General features: G+C 43.5%; 1 protein-coding gene and 1 pseudogene across 4 annotated transcripts in view; one reads left to right on the forward strand and one right to left on the reverse strand.

Annotated features, from left to right (window-relative positions):
* Positions 1-21,758, reverse strand: part of SLC19A3 (solute carrier family 19 member 3) — a 59,176-nt gene that overhangs the window by 15,327 nt on the left and 22,091 nt on the right. For 2 of the 4 annotated variants that reach the window (XM_056564532.1, XM_056564533.1), the window contains exons 2-3: positions 14,643-14,803; positions 5,827-6,607 (exon numbers count right to left, since the gene is read on the reverse strand). In XM_056564532.1, coding sequence (XP_056420507.1) covers positions 5,827-6,607; positions 14,643-14,803 — 942 coding nt within the window. The remainder of the gene's footprint in view (positions 1-5,826; positions 6,608-14,642; positions 14,804-21,758) is intronic. The other 2 variants (XM_056564534.1, XM_056564535.1) reach the window with 1 other exon arrangement.
* On the forward strand, positions 13,057-13,163 carry LOC130363345 (U2 spliceosomal RNA; annotated as a pseudogene).

Genomic DNA, 21,758 nt, shown 5'->3' on the forward strand with positions numbered 1-21,758 from the left:
AGACCCATCAAATCCACTTCAAACCTGAACTGGTCCCTGAAAAAAAGCGAGTTTCAAAATTTTGTGAAAAATTGGAAAATTGCTGCGGAACTTTGAAGCCCTCTGGTGTCTTCCAAAAGTAAAAACTTGTCAATTTTTTAATGCAAACACAAAGTAGACATATTGTATATGTGAATCAATATGTAATTTATTTGGAATATCCATTTTCCTTTCAAGCAGAGAGTTTCAAAGTTAGAAAAATGCAAAATTTTCAAAATTTTCATGAAATTTTTAGATTTTTTACAGAGAAAGGATACAAATATCAGTGAAATTTTACCGATAACATAAAGTTATCACAAAAAACAATCTCGGAATCAGAATGATAAGTAAAAGCATCCCAGAGTTATTAATGTTTAAAGTGACAGTGGTCAGATTTTCAAAAAATGCCCAGGTCATGAAGGTGAAAATGGGCTGGGTCATGAAGGGGTTAATGTAGTAACAATCAGACAGACATGCACATTGCCGTTTTACCTCTTTAACTGTGGGGATGTGGGACCCCTATTCTCATGATGGTCAGACAGAAAAGAAATTCAAAAAGAAAAGAACTTTCTCTGTAGTATACAGCTGCTGATAAGTATTGGAAGGATTAAGATTTTTTTTAATAGAAGTCATTTACAAATCTGTTTAACTTTCTGCCACCAGTTGATAAATTAAAAATAAATAGTTTCCCACCGGAGGGTCTATTTACTGTATCCTGTGCATATTTGATGCTGCAGATTTGAAGCTGTGATCAGTCATTTAGGTCAAATATGCGCAGGATACTGTATGTATGAACATAAGAATTTGAAGCTTTATATCATAAAAACTGAGCACTGACCCCTATAAAGAATTTTGCACCAAGAATTCATGCTAAGACGCTGAACTGTTATGTTTAAGGTGTGCTAAAATTCTTAAATTGAGGGCGCTTCCTATTTTTGCTGGCAATGTATGTATATATATATATATATATATATGTATATATATATATATATATATATATATATATATTTTATTGATATAATAATAATCCTAGTGTGTTGGATGTGTATAATACAGTTATGAAGGAAGTCATATATGTATTTTCTTTAATTCATGCGTCGGCGTCTAATACCCAAGGAACAGTTTTCTTTTTGTTCTCTGCCACAGCTGGAATTTTTTGGGATTTTGTATTTTTGCAGATTTGTATGATGTCTGGCAGCAAATACCTTGTAACAATAACAAATGTGTCTCCGTTTTGCGTAAGGATTTGCTGTTTTTGGAGACAAATCCACATATTATGTTATCTCCATCTAATCGCAGTATAAGCATTAACAAACCAGACTCATCTAGAGCATGGAGAACTCTGAGCACTTAGATCAGTGTTTCCCAAGCAGGGTGCCTCCAGCTGTTGCAAAACTACAACTCCCAGCATGCCCGGACAGCCTTCGGCTGTCCGGGCATGCTGGGAGTTGTAGTTTTGCGACAGCTGGAAGCACCCTGCTTGGGAAACACTTTCTAAAAGTACAGTCCTTTAAATGCCTTAGTGTCCCAGACCCCACAGATCTTTTCTCATGATAAAGTAGTCCTACAATGTATGTAAACCCTCAAAATATTTTAAATAAAATATATATTTAAAATTTTATTTAAAATTTGTAATCGTATAGGAAAGAGAAGAGCCTAATTTTCTAAAAGGCTACAGGAAAAATGTAGCCTTTTTTCTTTTAAATCATCTGGTGGCAGAAAGTTAAACATATTTGTAAATTACTTCTATTAAAAAAATCTTAATCCTTCCTGTACTTATTAGCTGCTAAATACTACAGAGGAAATTCTTTTCTTTTTGGAATGCTCTCTGATGACATCACGAGCACAGTGCTCTCTGCTGACGTTATTATAATAATAACGCTTTATTTATTGTTGTCCTTAGTGGGATTTGAACCCAAGTCCCCAACACTGCAAGGCAGCAGTGCTAACCACTGAACCACCATGCTGCCCTTAGCATACATCTGCTATGCATAGTTGCTAAAATGGACAGAGATGTCAGCAGAGAGCACTGTGCTCGTGATGTCATCAGTGTTCCAAAAAGAAAGGAATTTCCTCTGTAGCATTCAGCAGCTAATAAGTACTGGAAGGATTAATATTTTTTAATAGAAGTAATTTACAAATATGTTTACCTTTCTGCCACCAGTTGATTTAAAAGAAAAAAGGTTTTCACCAGAGTACCCCTTTAACACATCAGCAATGTCTCCACTGCATCCTTTTAAAAATCCCATCCACTTTTCTGCTACTGTAAGGCAGGGTTCAGACTGAGCAATTTCTGAGCATAATTTTACTTAAAAAATATTACGCTTGGAAATTCCGGTGCAGCAAAGCGAGTGCTACTCACTGCCTATGGCCAGACCGCGCTTCCTGAGTTTGGTCTCCTGCTAGGAGATCAAAGTCTGTGCTTTTGAGCAGATCGAATGTGGTCTGGATCAGAAGGGAGACCTCTAGTGGCCAGATTTATAAGGCCATGAAAGTGACATAAAAATTAATTTTTTTTGACAGGGAGCAGATTACTAATTTTCTAAAAATAATTTTAATGACAGTGCCTATTTAAAGGAAATCTGTCAGTATTAACACCCACACTAAACCTGTTACACTGACTTGTAGTGCTGGTGATGCTGATTAAAACGGTACATTGTCCAGATTTGCCCAGAATTTCCGCCGCAAATCACGTTTTTATATTTATGCTAATGAGGTCCTTTGGGCATGGGGGGAGCTACGATCCGAGCTTGGGGCATGCTGACGTCATCCTCGCCGGGCGGCCGCCCGGCTCATCAATATTCATATTGATTCACTCCCTGCTCCTTCACCCGTGTTAGTGTACGGCGCATGCGCTGCTTACTGTGTACTCCCTGAAGCAGCGTTCCCCTTGGCTTCACTGCCGCAGCTATCTTTGATAAGTAAGAAGCCAGGGGGGAACGCTGCTTCTGGGAGTACACAGTAAGCAGCGCATGCGCCGTACACTAATACGGGCGAAGGAGCAGGGAGGGGAGTTATGAATATTGATGAGGCAGGCGCAGCGGCCGCCCGGCGAAGATGACGTCAGGATGCCCCAAGCTCGGATCGGAGCTCCGCCCATGCTCCAAGCATAGAAAAACGCGATTTGCGGCGGAACGGCTGGGCAAATCTGGACAATGTGAGTACCGTTTTATTCAGCATCACCCACACTACAAGCCTGTAATGCAGGTGATACCACTGACAGATTTCCTTTAAATATTTTATCACGATTTTGGAAAATCATGGCAAAAACAGCTAAGGCTGTGTTCACATGTTAGGGCTAAATAGAGGTACCACAGCTATATGTATGCGGCCTATAATGCTGTAAAAATTTATTTAAAAAATGCTGTAAAAATTCAACATGTGAATACAGCCTAAAGACGTCAAATCTACGTAAAACATCTCAATTGTGATTACAGTGGTCCCTCAACATATGATATTAATTGGTTCCAGGAGAACCATCATATGTTGAAACCATCATATGTCGAGTACATATGTCTATGTAAAAATAGTAATTGGTTCTGGGGCCTCGGAACCATTGTATGTTGAATACATATCTCTATGGGAAACTGCTAATTGGTTCTGGGATGACCAGTGTATGGGGAGTATTTAACAAACCAGGGTGCCTCCAGCTGTTGCACAACTACAACTCCCAGCATGCATGTACAGCCATTGACTGTCTGGGCATGCTGGGAGTTTTGCAACAGCTGGAGGCACACTGATAGGAAAACATTGATGTATGGGGTGTATTGTGTGTATATGTATTGTATGTGATGTGTGACATCGGATACAGTACTGTACAGTTCTTTAAATACCTTCAGGGGGGACAGAATGTCCTCCATTACGATCCTGCCGACTACAGCTCTATAGGAAAGGAAGGGGAGGGCAGCCAGCAGCTCATTGGATGCCTGCAGCAAGATGCTGCAGGCTATTGGCTATGGCTGCACTGGGGGGCGGGGCTTACACAGAGCTCACAGTGGAAGCCTGCGTGAGTTAGCAGGACAGCATGTGAGTAACAGGAGGCAGAACAGGGCACACGGGGCACATTAAATAACTATCTGTCAGATGCTGAAGTTGTCAGCGCTGTCAGATAGCTGTTTGTACGATGGCCCCGACACACAGCAGCATCATATGTCGAGGCTGCCTTCAACATACGATGGGCTCTGAGAGGCCATCATATGTTGAAATGATCATATGTCGGGGCCATCATAAGTTGGGGGGGTCACTGTATATATATTTTATTAGCCCAGAGGGATCGGAGGGGCGATGAGGGGGAGGGAGAAATAATGGCACAAGGGCATTAAGATGGGGGGGGGGGGGGGGAATAGTGGCACAAGTGCACTAACATGGAGGGCGTTAACACTATCCCTCTCCCCCCCCCCCCCCCCTCCATCTTAATGCCCTTATGCCATTATTCCCCCTCCCTCTGATCCCCTTTTACCATATCAGATAATAATAGCACAATGGGATTAAGATGGAGGGGGGGGGGGGGGGGTAATGGAAAAAGGGGAACAGAGGCAGGGGGGAATAATGGCACAAGGGGATTAAGTATTGCACTAGTATAAAGGTAAGCAAGCGCCATTATGAAAATAAGTAATTTTATGACTTATTTTGTCCACGGGTACCCCATGCGCGAAGGGTACCCGCGGATATACTTTCACCCTTTGGGGGTACAGTCATGAAAAAGGTTGAGAACCACTGCCCTACAGTACAGGGTGGTGTTACAAGTTCTGTACCACTCTTTACCTGTGCCAGGGTTAGCTGCTCCTTTGGACACCAGGTGAGGGCGGCTTTATGTTACTTTTTTAGGACACTATGTGTACTGTACAGGACCCTGAAGAAGCTCCTGTCCTTTACATAGACAGTGATTACAGCTCCCAGCAGATCTTTCTTACTTTTATATGTAAGGATTTGCTTTATCTGTATTAGTTATCTGCTTATTTTTGTTTAATCCTCACTTTTTCCTATTTTGGATGACATTTTGGTGGCTTCAGAACCAATTAATAGGTTTCCATAGAGTTCTGGTCTCAACATACAATGGTTTCAACATACAATGGTCGTCCTGGAACCGATTAATATTGTAACTTGAGGGACCAATGTATATATATTACCCGGCCTGTTCGGGTATAGAGCGCATCCCAGAGTCCCATTTGGTGGGGTCGCACAGACGTGTGACGTCCTCCTGCACTGTGCGGCACCTTTGCACAATGTCAGGGGAGGTCACACGTCTCCCCAGCAACCACACAGCCCCCGTACAGTAGCTCCAGCCGCACTACTACACAGGGAGCTGCCACGGCCATTATCCGCTGTGCGCTGACAAATACTGGCCAATGTATAGCCAATATTTGTCAGCGCATCCGCGTACCTCCGCACAACCGGTGGCGTACCCCTAGGGGTACGGGTACCAGCGGTTGAGAACCCCTGCTGTAGGGGGAGCTACCAGAGAGGAATTCAGTGCATACGCTTCAGTGTTACAGATGTTTTACCAGTGAATGTCCATTATGATTGGTCAGATCTTCCAGCCATTGACACCATTCACAGATCTGGACTGTCTGTAGTATTGTATGTTGATTCTGGTTTTAAGATACAATGGTCAAGAAAAGACCATTGTATATTGAAACTATTGTATGTTGAGGCCATTGTAAGTTGAGGGATCACTGTACAAGAAACTTTACAGTATTGTCTAATAATAGCCTATGCTGCACTATATAAGAAAAAAAAATCCAGAGCGGTTCTTTATAAGGTTAAATATATAAAAATTTTTACTCCTAAGAAATCCAATCTACTCACCCAGAAATGTGGAGACAGCTTCTACTCCTCCATTATAGATGGTGGAATTCTGAGCAGGCTCCACGTGTTCCCAGAGAACCTGCACATAGTTTATCACTTGGTTGTATCCGGCTGTAGCAAGTGCCCACCATAAAGACCAGTAGAGGAGCTGCACTGAAGAGTAGCATTTCTTCAAGTCTTTACAAAGGAGCCAGAGAACTTTACAGAAGTTTGGGTCAGGGGTTTTGCTTGAAGCGTCTGTCTCCGGTTCTGTATTTGGCTCTTCTGGATTATTACTGGTGACATTGGGTTCCGTGGATGATGATGTAACAGACTTTTCTACCACTTTTCTGTGGAAAAACATACTCCTTCTTGGCATGGGGAGCACCATGGATGACACAAATGCTATTGAGACACTTACCAAAGAGATGACGTTGAGGTAGAAGTAAGATATACCAGCTAGGGAGACCAGAAGCTGCCCCAATACAGAGGCAAAAGTAAATCCCACCAATGTTATGCTGCGGCAATAGCTGGTGACCTTCTGGTAATGTTCTGTATCCACCACACTGTAGATGTAGGAAAAATAGGCCACTTCAGTGGCAGTGACCATGCCATAGACAAATTCCAGGCCTTGCATGGCAGGAACTCCACGGGCAAAGAGCAAGAGGACCCATGCGATGATGTAACTCAGGCCCTGCAGAATTATGACTGGTTTGTATCTTACATAGTCTGTGAGCAGGAACACTGGGAACAATATTACCAGGTAGCTGTATGTCCATACTGGGAAGACGGAGTTTGTTATCTGTGACATAAGTTGTATAGCGTGTTAGCAGTAGACTGGACATCATATTCATATTATCCAGTCATTAAACAATACATAACAGAAACTTTTACACATAGTAGCTACACTACTAGTAGCAATAAAGTGATTAAAGAAAGAGAGCAAGGGACGGAAAACATGTATGACAGAGGCCATAACTATATAATTAACTCTAAATCATATTCTTAAAGGGGAATCCCATCTCAAGATAGGTAACTGGATGTCCCGCCATCACCGTGGGTCACCACATAACACCTAGATGATAGGTGAGAATGGATAACCCTTGTCCCCTACTTGAGTGGAGTACCACCGCGCATGCTCAGCAAACGTTCCGCTCACTCTTTATGGGACTTCCGATCATAGTTGAGTAGAGTGCTCAATCAACTCCATAAGTCCCATAGAAATGTAATGTAGCACCGGTGTCCATGTGCAACCAGTACTCCATTAAAGGGTGCTTGTCAAGATCTATGGCGGCAGGACATGTTTAAAGCAATCAGGTCATCTCATAGTTGGAAACTTGCTCAAAGACTGATGTGATCAGAGGATGAAATTTCCCAAGTCCCTTAGACCCTTTGCATGGGACTTCTGGAAAATTATTCTCTAATTGTGTCATTTTCTGAGCAAGTGGAGATTTCCCAGGAGCTTTATACAGATATTCTGCCCCCAGACATGGTTATTATTTAAACTACTCTGGATTGGAGAGCTCAGGACTAGTGTTGAGCGGCATAGGCCATATTCGAATTCGCGAATATACGGACGAATATTCGTCATATATTCGCGGATATTCGCATATTCGTTATATTCTCGTTTTATTTTCGCATATGCGAAAATACGCGCATGCGAAAATTAGCATAGGTGGAAATTTGCATATGTGGAAATTAGCATATGCTAATTTTCGCATATGCGAATTTTCGCACGCCAGTCTCACACAGTAGTATTACAGCCTTCTTTACACCACACAAGCTGGAGGCAGAGAGGGATGATCACTGTGATGTGTATTGTGAAGAAAAAAAACAAAAAAAAAAACGAATATTCGTAATTACGAATATATAGCGCTATATTCGCGAAATTCGCGAATTCGCGAATATGCGATATTCGCGAATAATATTCGAATTGCGAATATTCGCGAGCAACACTACTCAGGACCCTCATTCTAGTGATTGTGGGGAACCTTCAGTGAGACCCACAGTGAGCATACATTAATCATCTATCATGTGGGTAGGTGATAAATATGGCACACTGGTTGGGAAACACAGCTTTAACCCATGAAACATCACAATGTACACCTGTGGGTATATATAAAAGAATATATTACAGATTTGTTTACATGACAATTCCTACCCTGACACAGGAACAAAGGCGGATGGTGCGGGGTCATGCACGGTTTCATGCAGACAACAGAGCTGTGTATATAGAGGCTGTACAGAGGACATGGAGTTCCTATTTCTGTACTCTGTAATGATCATGAGGAAGAATTGCTTTATAATATGGTATCTGATGGAATGTTTCAAAAAAATCGCCAGCATGAAAATGGAGACATATGGAGGTACAATAGACTGAGCCAAAGTCAGAAGTGGATCCATTAGGAAGAAGTATAAGTCCTTCCTTTATATTTCCAATTCCTCTTATACATACACTTCTGGCTTGGGCTCAAAAACTGCACTGGGGGGGGGGGGGGGGGGGGTGATTGGCTTTAGACAACCCATTTATTTTTATTTTCTACATTATTATGAGGGCCTGAGCTGTTTTTAACAGCATTTAGAGACATGCTTTACAGCAGACTTAGGAAACAATCGACTTTCATATGAAAGGGAAAGATGTCAGCTTGCTTGGTATACTGTTCAGAGGTCATTCTACTTGAAGGAGAAGGCTTATCTGTGAGCAACAGCTATTGTGCGTACCACTGTTATCTACACTCTGGAGTCCCCTTTGACTCTAATCCTGTCTGTGATAATAAGGATGACACTGCTGTAAAGTAATCTGTATAGAGAACAAAAAGACAAAAAGATTCTGTTTAGATTTAGCCCTAGTGGCCAGAATAAAAACTGCAATAATTCAGGATTTTTTTTTTTATCTAAACAGTAAGGCAGACACACGGCAGTATTTCCATGCAGAATTCCGCCCAAACCTACTGCCCATTAAGTTCAATGGGATTCCACTGTTTCATTCACACAGCGGAATTTCTATGGTAGACATTCCACTGCAGAAATTCCACATTCCGCAAAATTTAAAGACATGTCTTTAAATTTTGCTGAATTGGGAGCAGAATCCTATTGAATGAGGCTTTAAATGAGGCTTTAAATTTCGGCGGAATTCCGTGTTTTGAGCACACAGAGATTTTGCCGGAATTTTGCAGTTTCGTTCACCAAGTTTTGCTGAACAGAATTTGTGCGGAATTGCGGAAATTTTGCAGTGTGAACACAAAATAACAAAACCACTCACCAAAAATTCTTGTAAAAAATGTTTTAAATAAAAACTTGATTGATTTAAACAGTTGGTCATCTTCTGATGACACATTCCCTTTAAAGGAAAACTGTCAGCTTGTTACCCCCGCAATAACCAGTGGTACTGATCAGTTTGATGCTTACTGATCAGCTGTGCCCGCATCCTCCTGACCATTTGGCTGAAATCTTTGTTTTTCCTTATATGCTAATTAAGTGCTAACTGGCACAGGCGGGGTAACTGGCACTTTGACATCAGCCCAGCCCATCTCATCAATATTCCTCCCCTCACTCCGCCTCTCCCTCTTCATTACAGAGCGGGGACAAGAGGGAGAGACGGAGGGAGGGGAGGAATATTGATGAGCTGGGTGGCGCTGCGGCCGGCGGCGGTGACATCAGAGTGCCAGTTACCCCGCCAGCCAGTACCGCTGGTTAGTGCAGAAAAAGGAATGGAAAAGAACACTTGGATACCAGCCCTGCAGTCCTTATAGATGAAGATTGAGAAGTCCAAGTATAATGTGGATCCTGGGCAGGAACATTTATTGAACAAAAAAGAAAAACAAATAATAGACAGAAAATGACGCGTTTCGGGAGGAGCCCTCTCTTCCTCAGATCAGGGTACACATACACTGCCATGTGGCGTTTATATAGGGCCACAAAATGGTTGCCAGTTTCAAGGGGCCCTATATAAACCCCACATGGCAGTATATGTGTACCCTGATCTGAGGAAGGAAGGGCTCCTCCCAAAACGCGTCATTTTCTGTTTCTATTGTTTGTTTTTAGTTTTTGTTCAATAAATGGTCCTGCCCAGGATCCACATTATACTTAGACTTCTTAATCTTCATCTATAAGGACTGCAGCACTGGTAGCCAAGAGTTCTTTTCCATTCCTTTTCCTGAATTCCACAGGACCACCTAGGTCAGTTCCTGCAACCCACTGGCTTGGCAGAAGTTTATCACAATTGTTACCCCAGATAATTGGGGCTAGATGCCTGTTTTTCTCTACCCTGAGGTGAGCGGGCATCCATAAGCCCTGTGGGGTAATCCCCTACTCCTCTCATTTGCCCTGGGGTAATACACGAGGCGCCGTTTGTCGGTCCTTCTCTTTTTATCTCCATACAGATTCTTCGCTGGTTAGTGCAGGGGGAGCAAGCTGACAGTTTTCCTTTAAAGGAGTACTGCAATGAAAAGTATTTTATCCCCTAACCACAGGATAGGTGATGGGTGTCAGATCGCAGGGGGTCTGACCCCTGGGACCCCCTGCAATCTCATGAACGTGCCCCAGCTTCCGGGGAGAATCGTATGCTGGGGGGCCGCACGCGCTCCATTCATTCTCTATGGGAGCACCGAAGAGACCCGAGTGCTGCACTCGGGCATCTCTGATGCTTTCATAGAAAGGAGCACATGCCGTCACAGCACGTGCTCCATTCAGAGAGCCGTGGGGCCCATTCAGGAGATCTGGGGCTGCAGCAGTGGGGCCCTACTGTGATTTGACACTTATCCCCTATCCTTTTAATGGGGATAAGTTACGTTTCGCTGCAGTACCCCTTTAAGGGCAACAGCTTCCTGGTCATGAAATGGTTAAACGACAAATAGATAACGCATGTCCCTTTACATAAACCGTCACCAGTAAATGCATAAAACATTTTGCTATTTCAGCAGTGTGTCAGCTATTATACAGCAATGCTCAGTAATTGCATCTATGTTCCCTATTGTATATAGTATTTTATCTCATTTTTATCTTTTTTTTTTTTTTAAATAGATAATCCATTTCACATAGAATTCCCTAAACTGTGTGTAAAGTTTATAACCTATAATAGGTGTCTTCCCCTGAGACGATAAAAATACGCAGGGAGGCGGAAATACTGGGTGTTCATTCACAATCACTTATCCTTCCATTTAGGCCAAGTATAATTTTAGAAAACTTGTCGTACTAGACTGATATTTACATATGCAAATGCAGAAGGAAGACAGAGATGTCGCTTAAATTTTTCTAGGTGAGTTCTGCCCAACAAGGGGGCCTCCAGCTGTTGCAAAACTACAACTCCCAGCATGCCCGGACAGCCTTTGGCTGTCCGGGCATGCTGGAAGTTGTAGTTTTGCAACAGCTGGAGACACCCTGGTTGGGAAACACTGTTCTAGTTTGTGCAATAAAGGAAGTCCTGGGAGTTGCCATTACCAACTATGTTTAGACAGATGCCACATATAGGGCGTTTACGCCTGGCTGTGCTATTGCAGCAGAGTTCTATTGTTTTAATAGTAATCTGCTGCGGAAATTCCGATTTCAGCCTCTGCAGAAAGAATTGACATGTTAAAGGGGTACTCCAGTGGAAAATATTTTTTTTAAATCATTTGAAAGTTAAGCAGATTTGTAAATTACTTCTATCTAAAAATCCTTCCAGTACTTATCAGCTGCTGTATGCTCCACAGGAAGTTCTTTTCTTTTTGAATTTCCTTTCTGTCTGACCACAGTGCTCTCTGCTGCCATCTCTGTCCATGTCAGGAACTGTCCAGAGCAGGAGAGGTTTGCTATGGGGATTTGCTCCTACTCTGGACTCTGGACAGTTCCTACATGGACAGAGGTGTCAGCAGAGAGCACTGTGGTCAGACAGAAAAGAGATATAAAAAGAAAAAATAGTTAGGATTTGTGCAATTATATGCCACTTATAAAAAAAAAAAAAAAAAAAAAGGTAATGAGAAATAGTGCGAACAAACTTGCGCCTAAGAGGCCACTCCCACTTCATGGAGTTCAGGAGGCTGCTGGTGTATATGGCACAAATGACAAGCGACGTGCTAAAGTCACATTGTAAATCTCGCAAGCAAACATACACCAGCCTAAACAACGTTTACGTGTTTACAGGCGCAAACTGCTTAGTAAATGTCCCCCTTAGGGTAGGGTCATACATGGCGTATATGCTACGTATTTCACGCTACACAAAATCCCCTGCACAGCAGGAAATATGCTGCGCATTCTCCTATGTGCAGACATAAAGGGCTACCCGGCGTCGGCCCAGTGTGTGCATCTAGGTTTGCAGGTGGGTCACGCGCCATCACTAGGATTGTCACTAGAGATGAGCGAACTTACAGTAAATTCGATTCGTCATGAACTTCTCGGCTCGGCAGTTGATGACTTTTCCTGCATAAATTAGTTCAGCTTTCAGGTGCTCCGGTGGGCTGGAAAAGGTGGATACATTCCTAGGAAAGAGTCTCCTAGGACTGTATCCACCTTTTCCAGCCCACCGGAGCATCTGAAAGCTGAACTAATTTATGCAGGAAAAGATATCAACAGCCGAGAAGTTCGTGACGAATCGAATTTACTGTAAGTTCGCTCATCTCTAATTGTCACCTGGCCGGTATTTTACCGACACAGACGGTATTTTGGCCACCCTGACGGTAATTTTATATTAAAAATATCGGCAATGCAATGGCCGGTATTTATCCAACCAATCCTTAGACTCCCGGAATGTTGTACCATAACCAATAACCAGTGTTTCCCAACCAGAGCGCCTCCAGCTTTTACAAAACTACAACTCCCAGCATGCCCGGACAGCCAACGGCTGTCCGGCATGCTGGGAGTTATAGTTTTGCAACAGCTGGAGGCACCGCTGGTTGGGAAACACTGACCTATACTATATACTACTATATAGTACAACATGCCGGGAGTTGTAGTTTTGCAACAGCTGGAGGCACCACTGGTTGGGAAACACTGACCTTTACTATATACTACTATATAGTCCAACATAAAAAGGTTATAGGGGTCAGAATAGGACAACATTTCCCCCCCCCCCCCCCCCCCCCCGCATATGTGTATCCTGTGATGTTACACATATACAAATAATTATGCAAATTAGCATGGCCGGTATTTTTTCCAAGAACGGTGGCAATCCTAGCCATGACTTGACTGTGACATGCGGGCCCACCTCCAAATATAAATTCTGTGTGTGACCCTACCCGTAAAGCGTATCTCCAACAATATAACATTTTTCATATGAGCGCTTCTCGGCCTTTTGGCTAAGATCAAGTGTAGTATCTGATCTTATCAGTGGTTTAGTCTTTGCCATTGATGTAGGATGGATGCTGCATGGAGGAGCAGGCGTTCCGGGGCATTCCGGGGCTGGTGCCACGTAACCAGCTGAACGGCTGTCCTGATGTGACCTGTCTCCTCCGGGTCTCGCCATGAGGTAGAGGGGTGTAGAGCCGAGGGGAGTGGTGACCCTGAGGTGCCGAAAATCACTGGGTGTTATAACTCTAATTAGCCCACAAGTGAAAAGAAGGAATATGCGAATATGCGCATATGCAGTAAAAAGCGAATATTCGCAATTTCAAATATATATTGAATATATTTGCAATATTTGCGAATTTGCGATATTCGCGATAAAAATTCAAAATGTGAATATTTGCGCTCCAACACTATACTGGAGCAGGGACGTGCAATGACATTTTGGGGGGCAGGGGCTAAACTGAAAAAAAGGGCACTTCCCATAATTATTTATATAAATGTCCACATAATAATGTCAGACTGCCCAGGGCACTTTTAGGAGTAAGATCTAAGGGCAGGGGCTCAAGCCCCATTTCTAGTCAATCTTTGCAGGTCCCAGTACTGGAGAGAGATTTGGTAGGAAAATAATGATGTGACCTGTTCAGATTATAGTTACCGTATTTTTCACCCTATAGGACGCACCGGCGTATAAGACGCACCCTATTTTTAGGTGCAAAATCTAAAAAAATTTTAGATTTTGAACCCAATAGTGGTCTTCAACCTGCAGACCTCCAGATGTTGCAAAACTACAACTCCCAGCATGACCGGACAGCCGTTGGCTGTCCGGGCATGCTGGGAGTTGTAGTTTTGCAACATCTGGAGGTCCGCAGATTGAAGACCACTGCATAGGAGGTAATACTCACGTGTCCCCGCCGCTCCAGACCCGTCACCGCTGCCCTGGATGTCGCTCCATCGCTGTCCCCGTCGCTCTGGAACGTCTCTGCTGCTGGCCGGGTATCCTCGCTCTCCGTCACCGGCATCACGTCGTTACGCACTCCGACGCATGTACGCAACGACGTGATGACGAGGAAGGAGAGCGCCGGCCATACAGGGGATCCCTGAACGGAGAAGACACCGAGGAGGCAGGTAAGGTCCCTCCCGGTGTCCTGTAAGCACTAACCCGGCTATTCAGTCAGGCTGTTCGGGACCGCCGCGGTGAAATCGCGGCGGTCCCGAACAGCCCCACTGAACAGCCAGGTTAGTGTCACTTTCCCTTCAGACGCGGCGGTCAGCTTTGATCGCCACGTCTGAAGTGTTAATACAGGGCATCACCGCGATCGGTGATGTCCTGTATTAGCCGCGGGTCCCGGCCGTTGATGGCCGCAGGGACCGCCGCGATAGGGGTGTATTCGCCGTATAAGACGCACCGACTTTTTCCCCCCAGCTTTGGGGAAAGAAAAAGTGCGTCTTATACGGCGAAAAATACGGTACCTCATATTGTAGGTGTTTTATTTGCTTTATGGGACATAAGCCAAAAACGAATTGGCTGCCAGACCTAATGTACCTGTTGTTAGTAACACGTGAACTTCTTCACTTACCTGTTCAAGTGTGAGGTTGTGTACTGGGCCTGTCAGGTAAGGGGTGAGGAAAGGCTCTGAGGGTCTCATGTAGGTGAAAAATCCGTATATGCAGAGCAGGATAGTGGGGTACTTCCAGCTATCGGTTTCTCTCCTCGTACATAGTCCCATAGCGACTGAATCTGGAGACACAAGGTGAGTTAAAGCCTCTTGTCCTCCCGCACTGAGGAGTCAGTGATCTGTTCACTGCTGGAGTATTAACACTTAAGGGAGGTTAAAGTACATTGTTATATGGGAGGAGTAAGGACACACACAATGGAGCGAGGATCACAAAGTATTAAACATCTCTCCATGAAGGTTCATATTGCTTCTCTATGACAAATTGTATAAAATTAACAGTATCCAGTACCCAGTAGATCAGTGTTTCCAAACCAATGTGCCTCCAGCTGTTGCAAAACTACAACTCCCAGCATGCTCAGACAGCCGAAGTACATGCTATTGGAAAAAACTGGCAGAAAACAGATCGAAGCGTCTGGTGTTCTTGTCTGTATTGACAATTTTTTTGCTTCGGCAGAAAATACATGTACAGTGATCCTTCAACTTACAACGGCCTCAACATACAATAGTTTCAACATACAATGGTCTTTTCTGGACCATTGTAACTTGAAACCAGACTCAACATACAATGCTATGGAATCTGCAAAACATGTCAATGGCTGAAAGAACCGACCAATCAGAATGGACATTTCACTGGTTAAACACCTGTATTCCTAAAGTGCATGCACTGACTGGTGTCTGGTAGCGCCTCCTACAGTACAGGGAGGTATTAAATTTTTTGTACTACTCTTAAAGGACTATTCCGCCCCTAGACATCTTATCCCCTATCCAAAGGATAGGGGATAAGATGTCAGATCGCCGCGGTCCCGCTGCTGGGGACCCCTGGGATCCCCGCTGCGGCACGCGCTATCATTACAGCACAGAGCGAGTTCGCTCTGCACGTAATGATGGGCAGTACAGGGGCCGGAGCATCGTTATGTCACGGCTCCGCCCCTCGTGATGTCACGAGGGGCGGCGCAATGACATCATGCTGCTCCGTCCCCTGTATCGCCCGTCATTACGCACAGAGCGAACTCGCTCTGTGCAGCAATGATAGCGGGGTGCCGCAGCGGGGATTCCAGGGGTCCCCAGCAGCGGGACCGCGGCGATCTGACATCTTATCCCCTATCCTTCGGATAGGGGATAAGATGTCTAGGGGCGGAGTACCCCTTTAACCAATGCCAGGGTTAGCTGCTCCTTTGGACACCAAGTAAAGGTGACTCCATGTTACTTTTTTAGGACATTACGTGAACTGTACAGGACCCTGAAGAAGCTCCTGTCCTCTACATAGACCAGTGTTTCCCAACGAGGGTGCCTCCAGCTGTTGCAAAACTACAGCTCCCAGCATGCCCGGACAGCCAAAGGCTGTCCGGGCATGCTGGGAGTTGTAGTTTTGCAACAGCTGGAGGCACCCTCGTTGGAAAAGACTGAAATAGACAGTGATTTACAGCTCCCAGCAGATCTTTCTTACTTTTATATGGAAGGATTTGCTTTATCTATATTAGTTCTCTACTTATTTTTCTTTAATCCTCACTTTTTTCCTATTTTTGGATGAGATTTTGGTGGCTTCAGAACCAATTACCAGGTTTCCATAGAGTTCTTTTCTCAACATACAATGGTTTCAACATACAATGGTCGTCCTGGAACCGATTAATATTGTAACTTGAGGGACTACTGTACAGTAATCTCTCAATTTACAATGGCCTCAGGTTACAACATTTCCAACATACAACGGTCTTTTCTGGACCATTGTATTTAAACCAGACTCAACATACACAAAACTTGTGCAAAGGAAAAGTTGCCTAGTTGCTCATAGCAACCAATCAGATCGCTTCTCTCATTTTGCAGAGGCCTTGTTAGAAATGAAAGAAGCCATCTGATTGGTTGCTATGGGCAACTGGGCAACTTTTCCTTTGGACAGGATTTGATAAATCTCCCCCATAATGTACAGACGGTCCAGATCTGTAATGGTGTCTATGGTTGGAAGAACTGACCAATCAGAATGGACATTCACTGGTAAAACACCTGTAATACTGAAGTGCATGCACTGACTGGCTGTCTGGTAGCGCCTCCTACAGTACAGGGTGGTATTACATGTTCTGTACTACTCTTTATCTGTTCCACAGTTAGCTGCTCCTTTTGACACCAGATGAGGGCGGCTCCGGGTTACTTTTTTAGGACATTACAGGACCCTGAAGAAGCTCATGTCTTCTACATAGACAGTGATTTACAGCTCCCACCAGCTCTTTCTTACTTTTATACTTTTATATGTAAGGACTTGTTTTATCTGTAATAGTTATCTACCTTTTTTATTTTTTTTATTTTCTTTTAAGCCTCACTTTTTCCTATTTTTGATGTATAAAGAGTAGGAGAGGCTTTTATCATCTAGTTTCCTGGGACCCGAGCTACTCAAATAACACCTATACCCACGGTGTAAAATGCAATAAATAAAAAAATGGAAATTGAGGCTCAGGGTCAATGAATATTGGATGATGATATGTTTAATATACTAAAATATATATGATAATTAAAGTGTGTGCCGAACCTCACAGGGCCCTTGTGGGTCGCCAAATACACAATAAAAATTGACAATAAATATACAAATATAATACGGCAGTTGTAACTTATATCAACAGGTCATTAGTAAAACTCATAAAATTGTAAAAAATAAAAGAGTGTCTACAGTGTCCGATAAAACAGCAAAAATTATCCACAGTTTCCGATAAAACAGCAAAAATTATCCACAGTGTCCGATAAAACAGCAAAAATTATCCACAGTGTCCGATAAAGCAGCAAAAATTTTCCACAGTGTCCGATAAGCCAGCCGAAAAAATTTAGATATTCTTGAGAAATCGATCTAATAGTTCAGATGGTGGCTACCATAAAAATAAAGTGCATATTAATCTCTTAGTAGTTTTGTTCAAATGAATCCCCTTGTATGTGAATCGTTTGTAATCCGATGTATAAGTTCTGGCTCTTTGTGCAAAGAGCCCGCTGCTAGAGACTGGGCAGTCTCACCGATATGCAGCGATGTCTGAAGTGAGCTTATAGGGAGGATACAATGTTGTTAGACAAGTGACACTATGTATGCATACAATTGTGTAAAGGGTTTAGTTCTCTTGAATGAAACACCCGCTGCTAGAGATTTTGCGGTCTCAAAATATGCAGTGGGTTTTGGTGTGCAAATAAACAGGGGACTGCAGCGCTTCAAAAGTACAGTATAGCTGTATACATAGTACCTGATGTGGCGCTGGTGGTCCCGGCTTGGTACAGATGATGGTCGGCTGTTAGAGACACGGCTTGTCTCATAAGATACAGCAAATTGTAGAGGATCATTGTAGAGGATAATTAGCCCGGTGTGGGGTATCCTCGTGGTTGGAGCGTTGCGTATAGGTTTTTATGCACCGGAAATTGAAGGGCTCTGTCTCTGGGATATTGGCTGTATGAAGTGGCACTTAGAAGGGAAAGCTGGATGCGTTTCAAGTCCTCTGTAGGACTTTTCCTCAGCAGCTAAGGAAAAGTCCTACGGAGGACTTCTGCAAATAAAAATTTTAAAAATATGAAAAATGGGCAGACTGTAGTCACTAGTTGATGCAACTTAATTAACTTTATCGGCCCGTTGGGACTAAACAGCAGTATATGCTGGCAACCTGTTTTGACAGATTGGCAATGAATAATCAGAGCCTAGCCCAAAAATGTAGTAGGAACATAGCCTTATTTTTACATTATACAAGATAAAAACATTAAGGCTAAGTTAAGTCCTTCCTTTATATATCCAATTCTTTTTGAATACATTTCTGGCTTTGGCTCAAAAACTGCAGTGGCAGTATTCCAAAAACTGCTAGAAAAAAAACCAAGTGGAAACCTAGCCTTAGGGTGCATTCATGCGCTATTACCAGCAGCGGGTTTCAAGCTGCGGGAAACCTGCTGCGAGTTACACTACCACTGATTTGAATGGGTCCACAGACAGTCCGCAATAGTGTCAGATTTGTGGACTGTCCGCGGACCCATTTAAATCAATGGTAGCGTAACTTGCAGCAGGTTTCCCGCAGCAGGAAACTCGCTGCTAGCTACTAGCATGTGAACGCACCCTTAGGGTGCATTCACACGGGCATATTTGTCAGCGGATCCGCAGCTGCGGATCCACTGACAAAGGCCCCTAAAGTGCTGCCCTCTTTGTGCCTGGTAATAGCGGCAATCCGCCGCTACCAGCAGACACTGCGATGTGCGAGTTACCCTGCAGTGTACTCGCACACATCGCGGCAGCTCTCTGTGTAGCTCAGGGAGCCGGGGGAGCGGCCGCGATGTGCGGGATGTGCGGATACACTGCAACTCGCACTTCACAGTGTGTCTGCTGGTAGCAGCGGATTGCCGCTATTAGCAGGCACAAAGAGGGCAGCACTTTAGGGGCCTTTGTCAGCGGATCCGCAGCTGTGGATCCGCTGACAAATACGCCCGTGTGAATGCACCCTAAGGGTACATTTACCTGTACAGGATCTGCTGCATGTTTTTGCTGCATATTTTCTGCAGCTGATTTTGCTACCCATTGAAGTTAATATATGTGTTGACGTATCCTTGGAGAAATTGTTGCAAATGGTTTGCACAATTTCTTGGTGAAATCATATAACCTGAGCCATCATTGTTTGTTAGGAATCTGCTCCCATTGGTGCGGGGCTGTGTGATAGTTATTGTTTCTGTGGGGTGGTGCAGCCCATAGCAGGGGTCTGGCAGCAGTGGGGTTGCTGGTCTACTAGGTCTCTAATTGTTTCTTATATACTACTGGTGGTCACCACCATGCCAGGTTAGCGACCTGCTGGAATCAGTTGGCCTTTGTGAAATGGCAAGGGGGCTTAGACATGTTTTTTAAAATGCATTTTTTTTGTGTTGCATGTCTCGTGTGCCAACATTTCTGAGAAAAAAAAATCCCCAAAACTCCACTAACTCTCCACAGAAAACCCTACTAAGAGTGTGGCCATCAGGGAAAGACACGTGTCTAAAAAAAAAACTACGAATTTACTAATGTTTCCGCATAAAATGTGGTGGAGCTCTGGAAAACTCTACAGCTCAGAGCATGTGAAAAAAAAAAAAAAAAACTTAGGGAAACTCCCCAAATACAAGATACACTAGTAAATACCATGGGAAAATACCTGTCAGAAACAAAACCCCACAAAGAAATCTACACTCACAGTAAATGAGGCCCAATGTCTTTTGCTCTCTACATTGCTGTATAGAAAATGGAATATGTACACTAAACATTTGATTCAATATCAATTCTGTTGGGTTTTTGTGTCCATGCCCATAGTCTGTCAAAGGATATGTTACATCTTACCTTCTGTATTCAAATAATTGCTATGTTTGTAGTTTTAGCTTCTTTGCCATTGTAGCAAAAAGATTTGGCGCTATATACAAAAATATTATTATTCTCGCTCCTTATTTATTGCTATATAGACAGCTCAACTGAATAAACAATACTGTAGTCTGCTTCACCCCCTCGTCTACTACTCATGTCTGCAGTGACAGAAAACAATAGAGACGTTGGGCAATGGAGGACGTGGGCCGAGTGGAGCAGACACCTTATCAGATCATTCAGTACAAACACTAGAAAGACACAAATAGTGTCAGTATACAGTGCTTCCTCAACATACAATACTAATTGTTTCCAGGACAACCATTGTATGTTGAAGTCATTGTAGGTTGTGACCATATCTCTATAAAAAATTGGTTCCAAGGCCCCTAAAATGTGAACCCAATATAGATAGGCTATCTAGACAGAAGTGACATATACCAGGAATCACAAAATTTAATTCACATACAAAAATGCCCCACAATCATTGGAATAACTTACACCAGGTCCTTCGAAATGATCCACAACACCACTGTCTGGGGTCTAATTTGGCAACCAATGCCCCCCCCCCCTCCATGGCAGGGGGGGGGGGGGGGCTAAGAGATCCAATAGTTTATTACTGACAATAACATCACTGACTGGGATTTAAGTAGGCACAAGATATCCCCTATGTTTCTCTTCTGACAACAGGCACCGCAGGGTCCTCCGTTGTGGAACAGGATGGAGTCTGGGGGCTGTTATAGAGAAAGATGTGGACCTATCAGACATTTATGAACATTTGCACCTTTTTAAAGGTTTACTCCGCTGCTCCATGTTTGGAACAAACTGTTCCGAACACTGGAGCCGGTGCTGGGAGCTGGTGACATCATAGTCCTGCCCCCTCATGACATCACGCCCTGCCCCCTCAATGCAAGTCTATGGGAGGGGGCGTGGCAGCTCCCTGTGCCGACTCCAGCGTTCGGAACAGTTTCTTCCAAACGTTGAGCAGCGGAGTACCCCTTTAAGGTAATCTTTCAGCTACAATTCACATGCCAAACTGCTGACATCGTTAGATGGCTAGTCTATACGACACATGGTACATTTCAGATATATTGTCTGTACAGTGGGGATCAAAAGTTTGGGCACCCCAGGTAAAAAAATTTATTAATGTGCATAAAGAAGCCAAGGAAAGATGGAAAATCTCCAAAAGGCATCAAATTACAGATTAGACATTCTTATAATATTTCAACAAAAGTTAGATTTTATTTCCATCATTTACACTTTCAAAATAACAGAAAACAAAAAAATGGCGTCTGCAAAAGTTTGGGCACCCTGCAGAGTTAATATCTTGTACTGACCTCTTTGGCAAGTATCACAGCTTGTAAATGCTTTTTGTAGCCAGCCAAGAGTCTTTCAATTCTTGTTTGAGGTATCTTTGCCCATTCTTCCTTACAAAAGTCTTCCAGTTCTTTGAGATTTCTGGGCTGTCTGTCACGCACTGCTCTTTTAAGGTCTATCCATAGATTTTCAATTATGTTGAGGTCAGGAGATTGTAAAGGCCATGGCAAAACCTTCAATTTACGCCTCTTGATGTAATCCTCCGTGGATTTCGAGGTGTGTTTAGGATCATTATCCATTTGTAGAAGCCATCCTCTCTTTAACTTCAGCTTTTTCACAGATGGCATAAAGTTAGCATCCAAAATTTGCTGAAATTTTAT

Source organism: Hyla sarda, chromosome 3 (genome assembly GCF_029499605.1).
Source record: "Hyla sarda isolate aHylSar1 chromosome 3, aHylSar1.hap1, whole genome shotgun sequence".
Lineage (NCBI taxonomy): Eukaryota > Metazoa > Chordata > Amphibia > Anura > Hylidae > Hyla > Hyla sarda.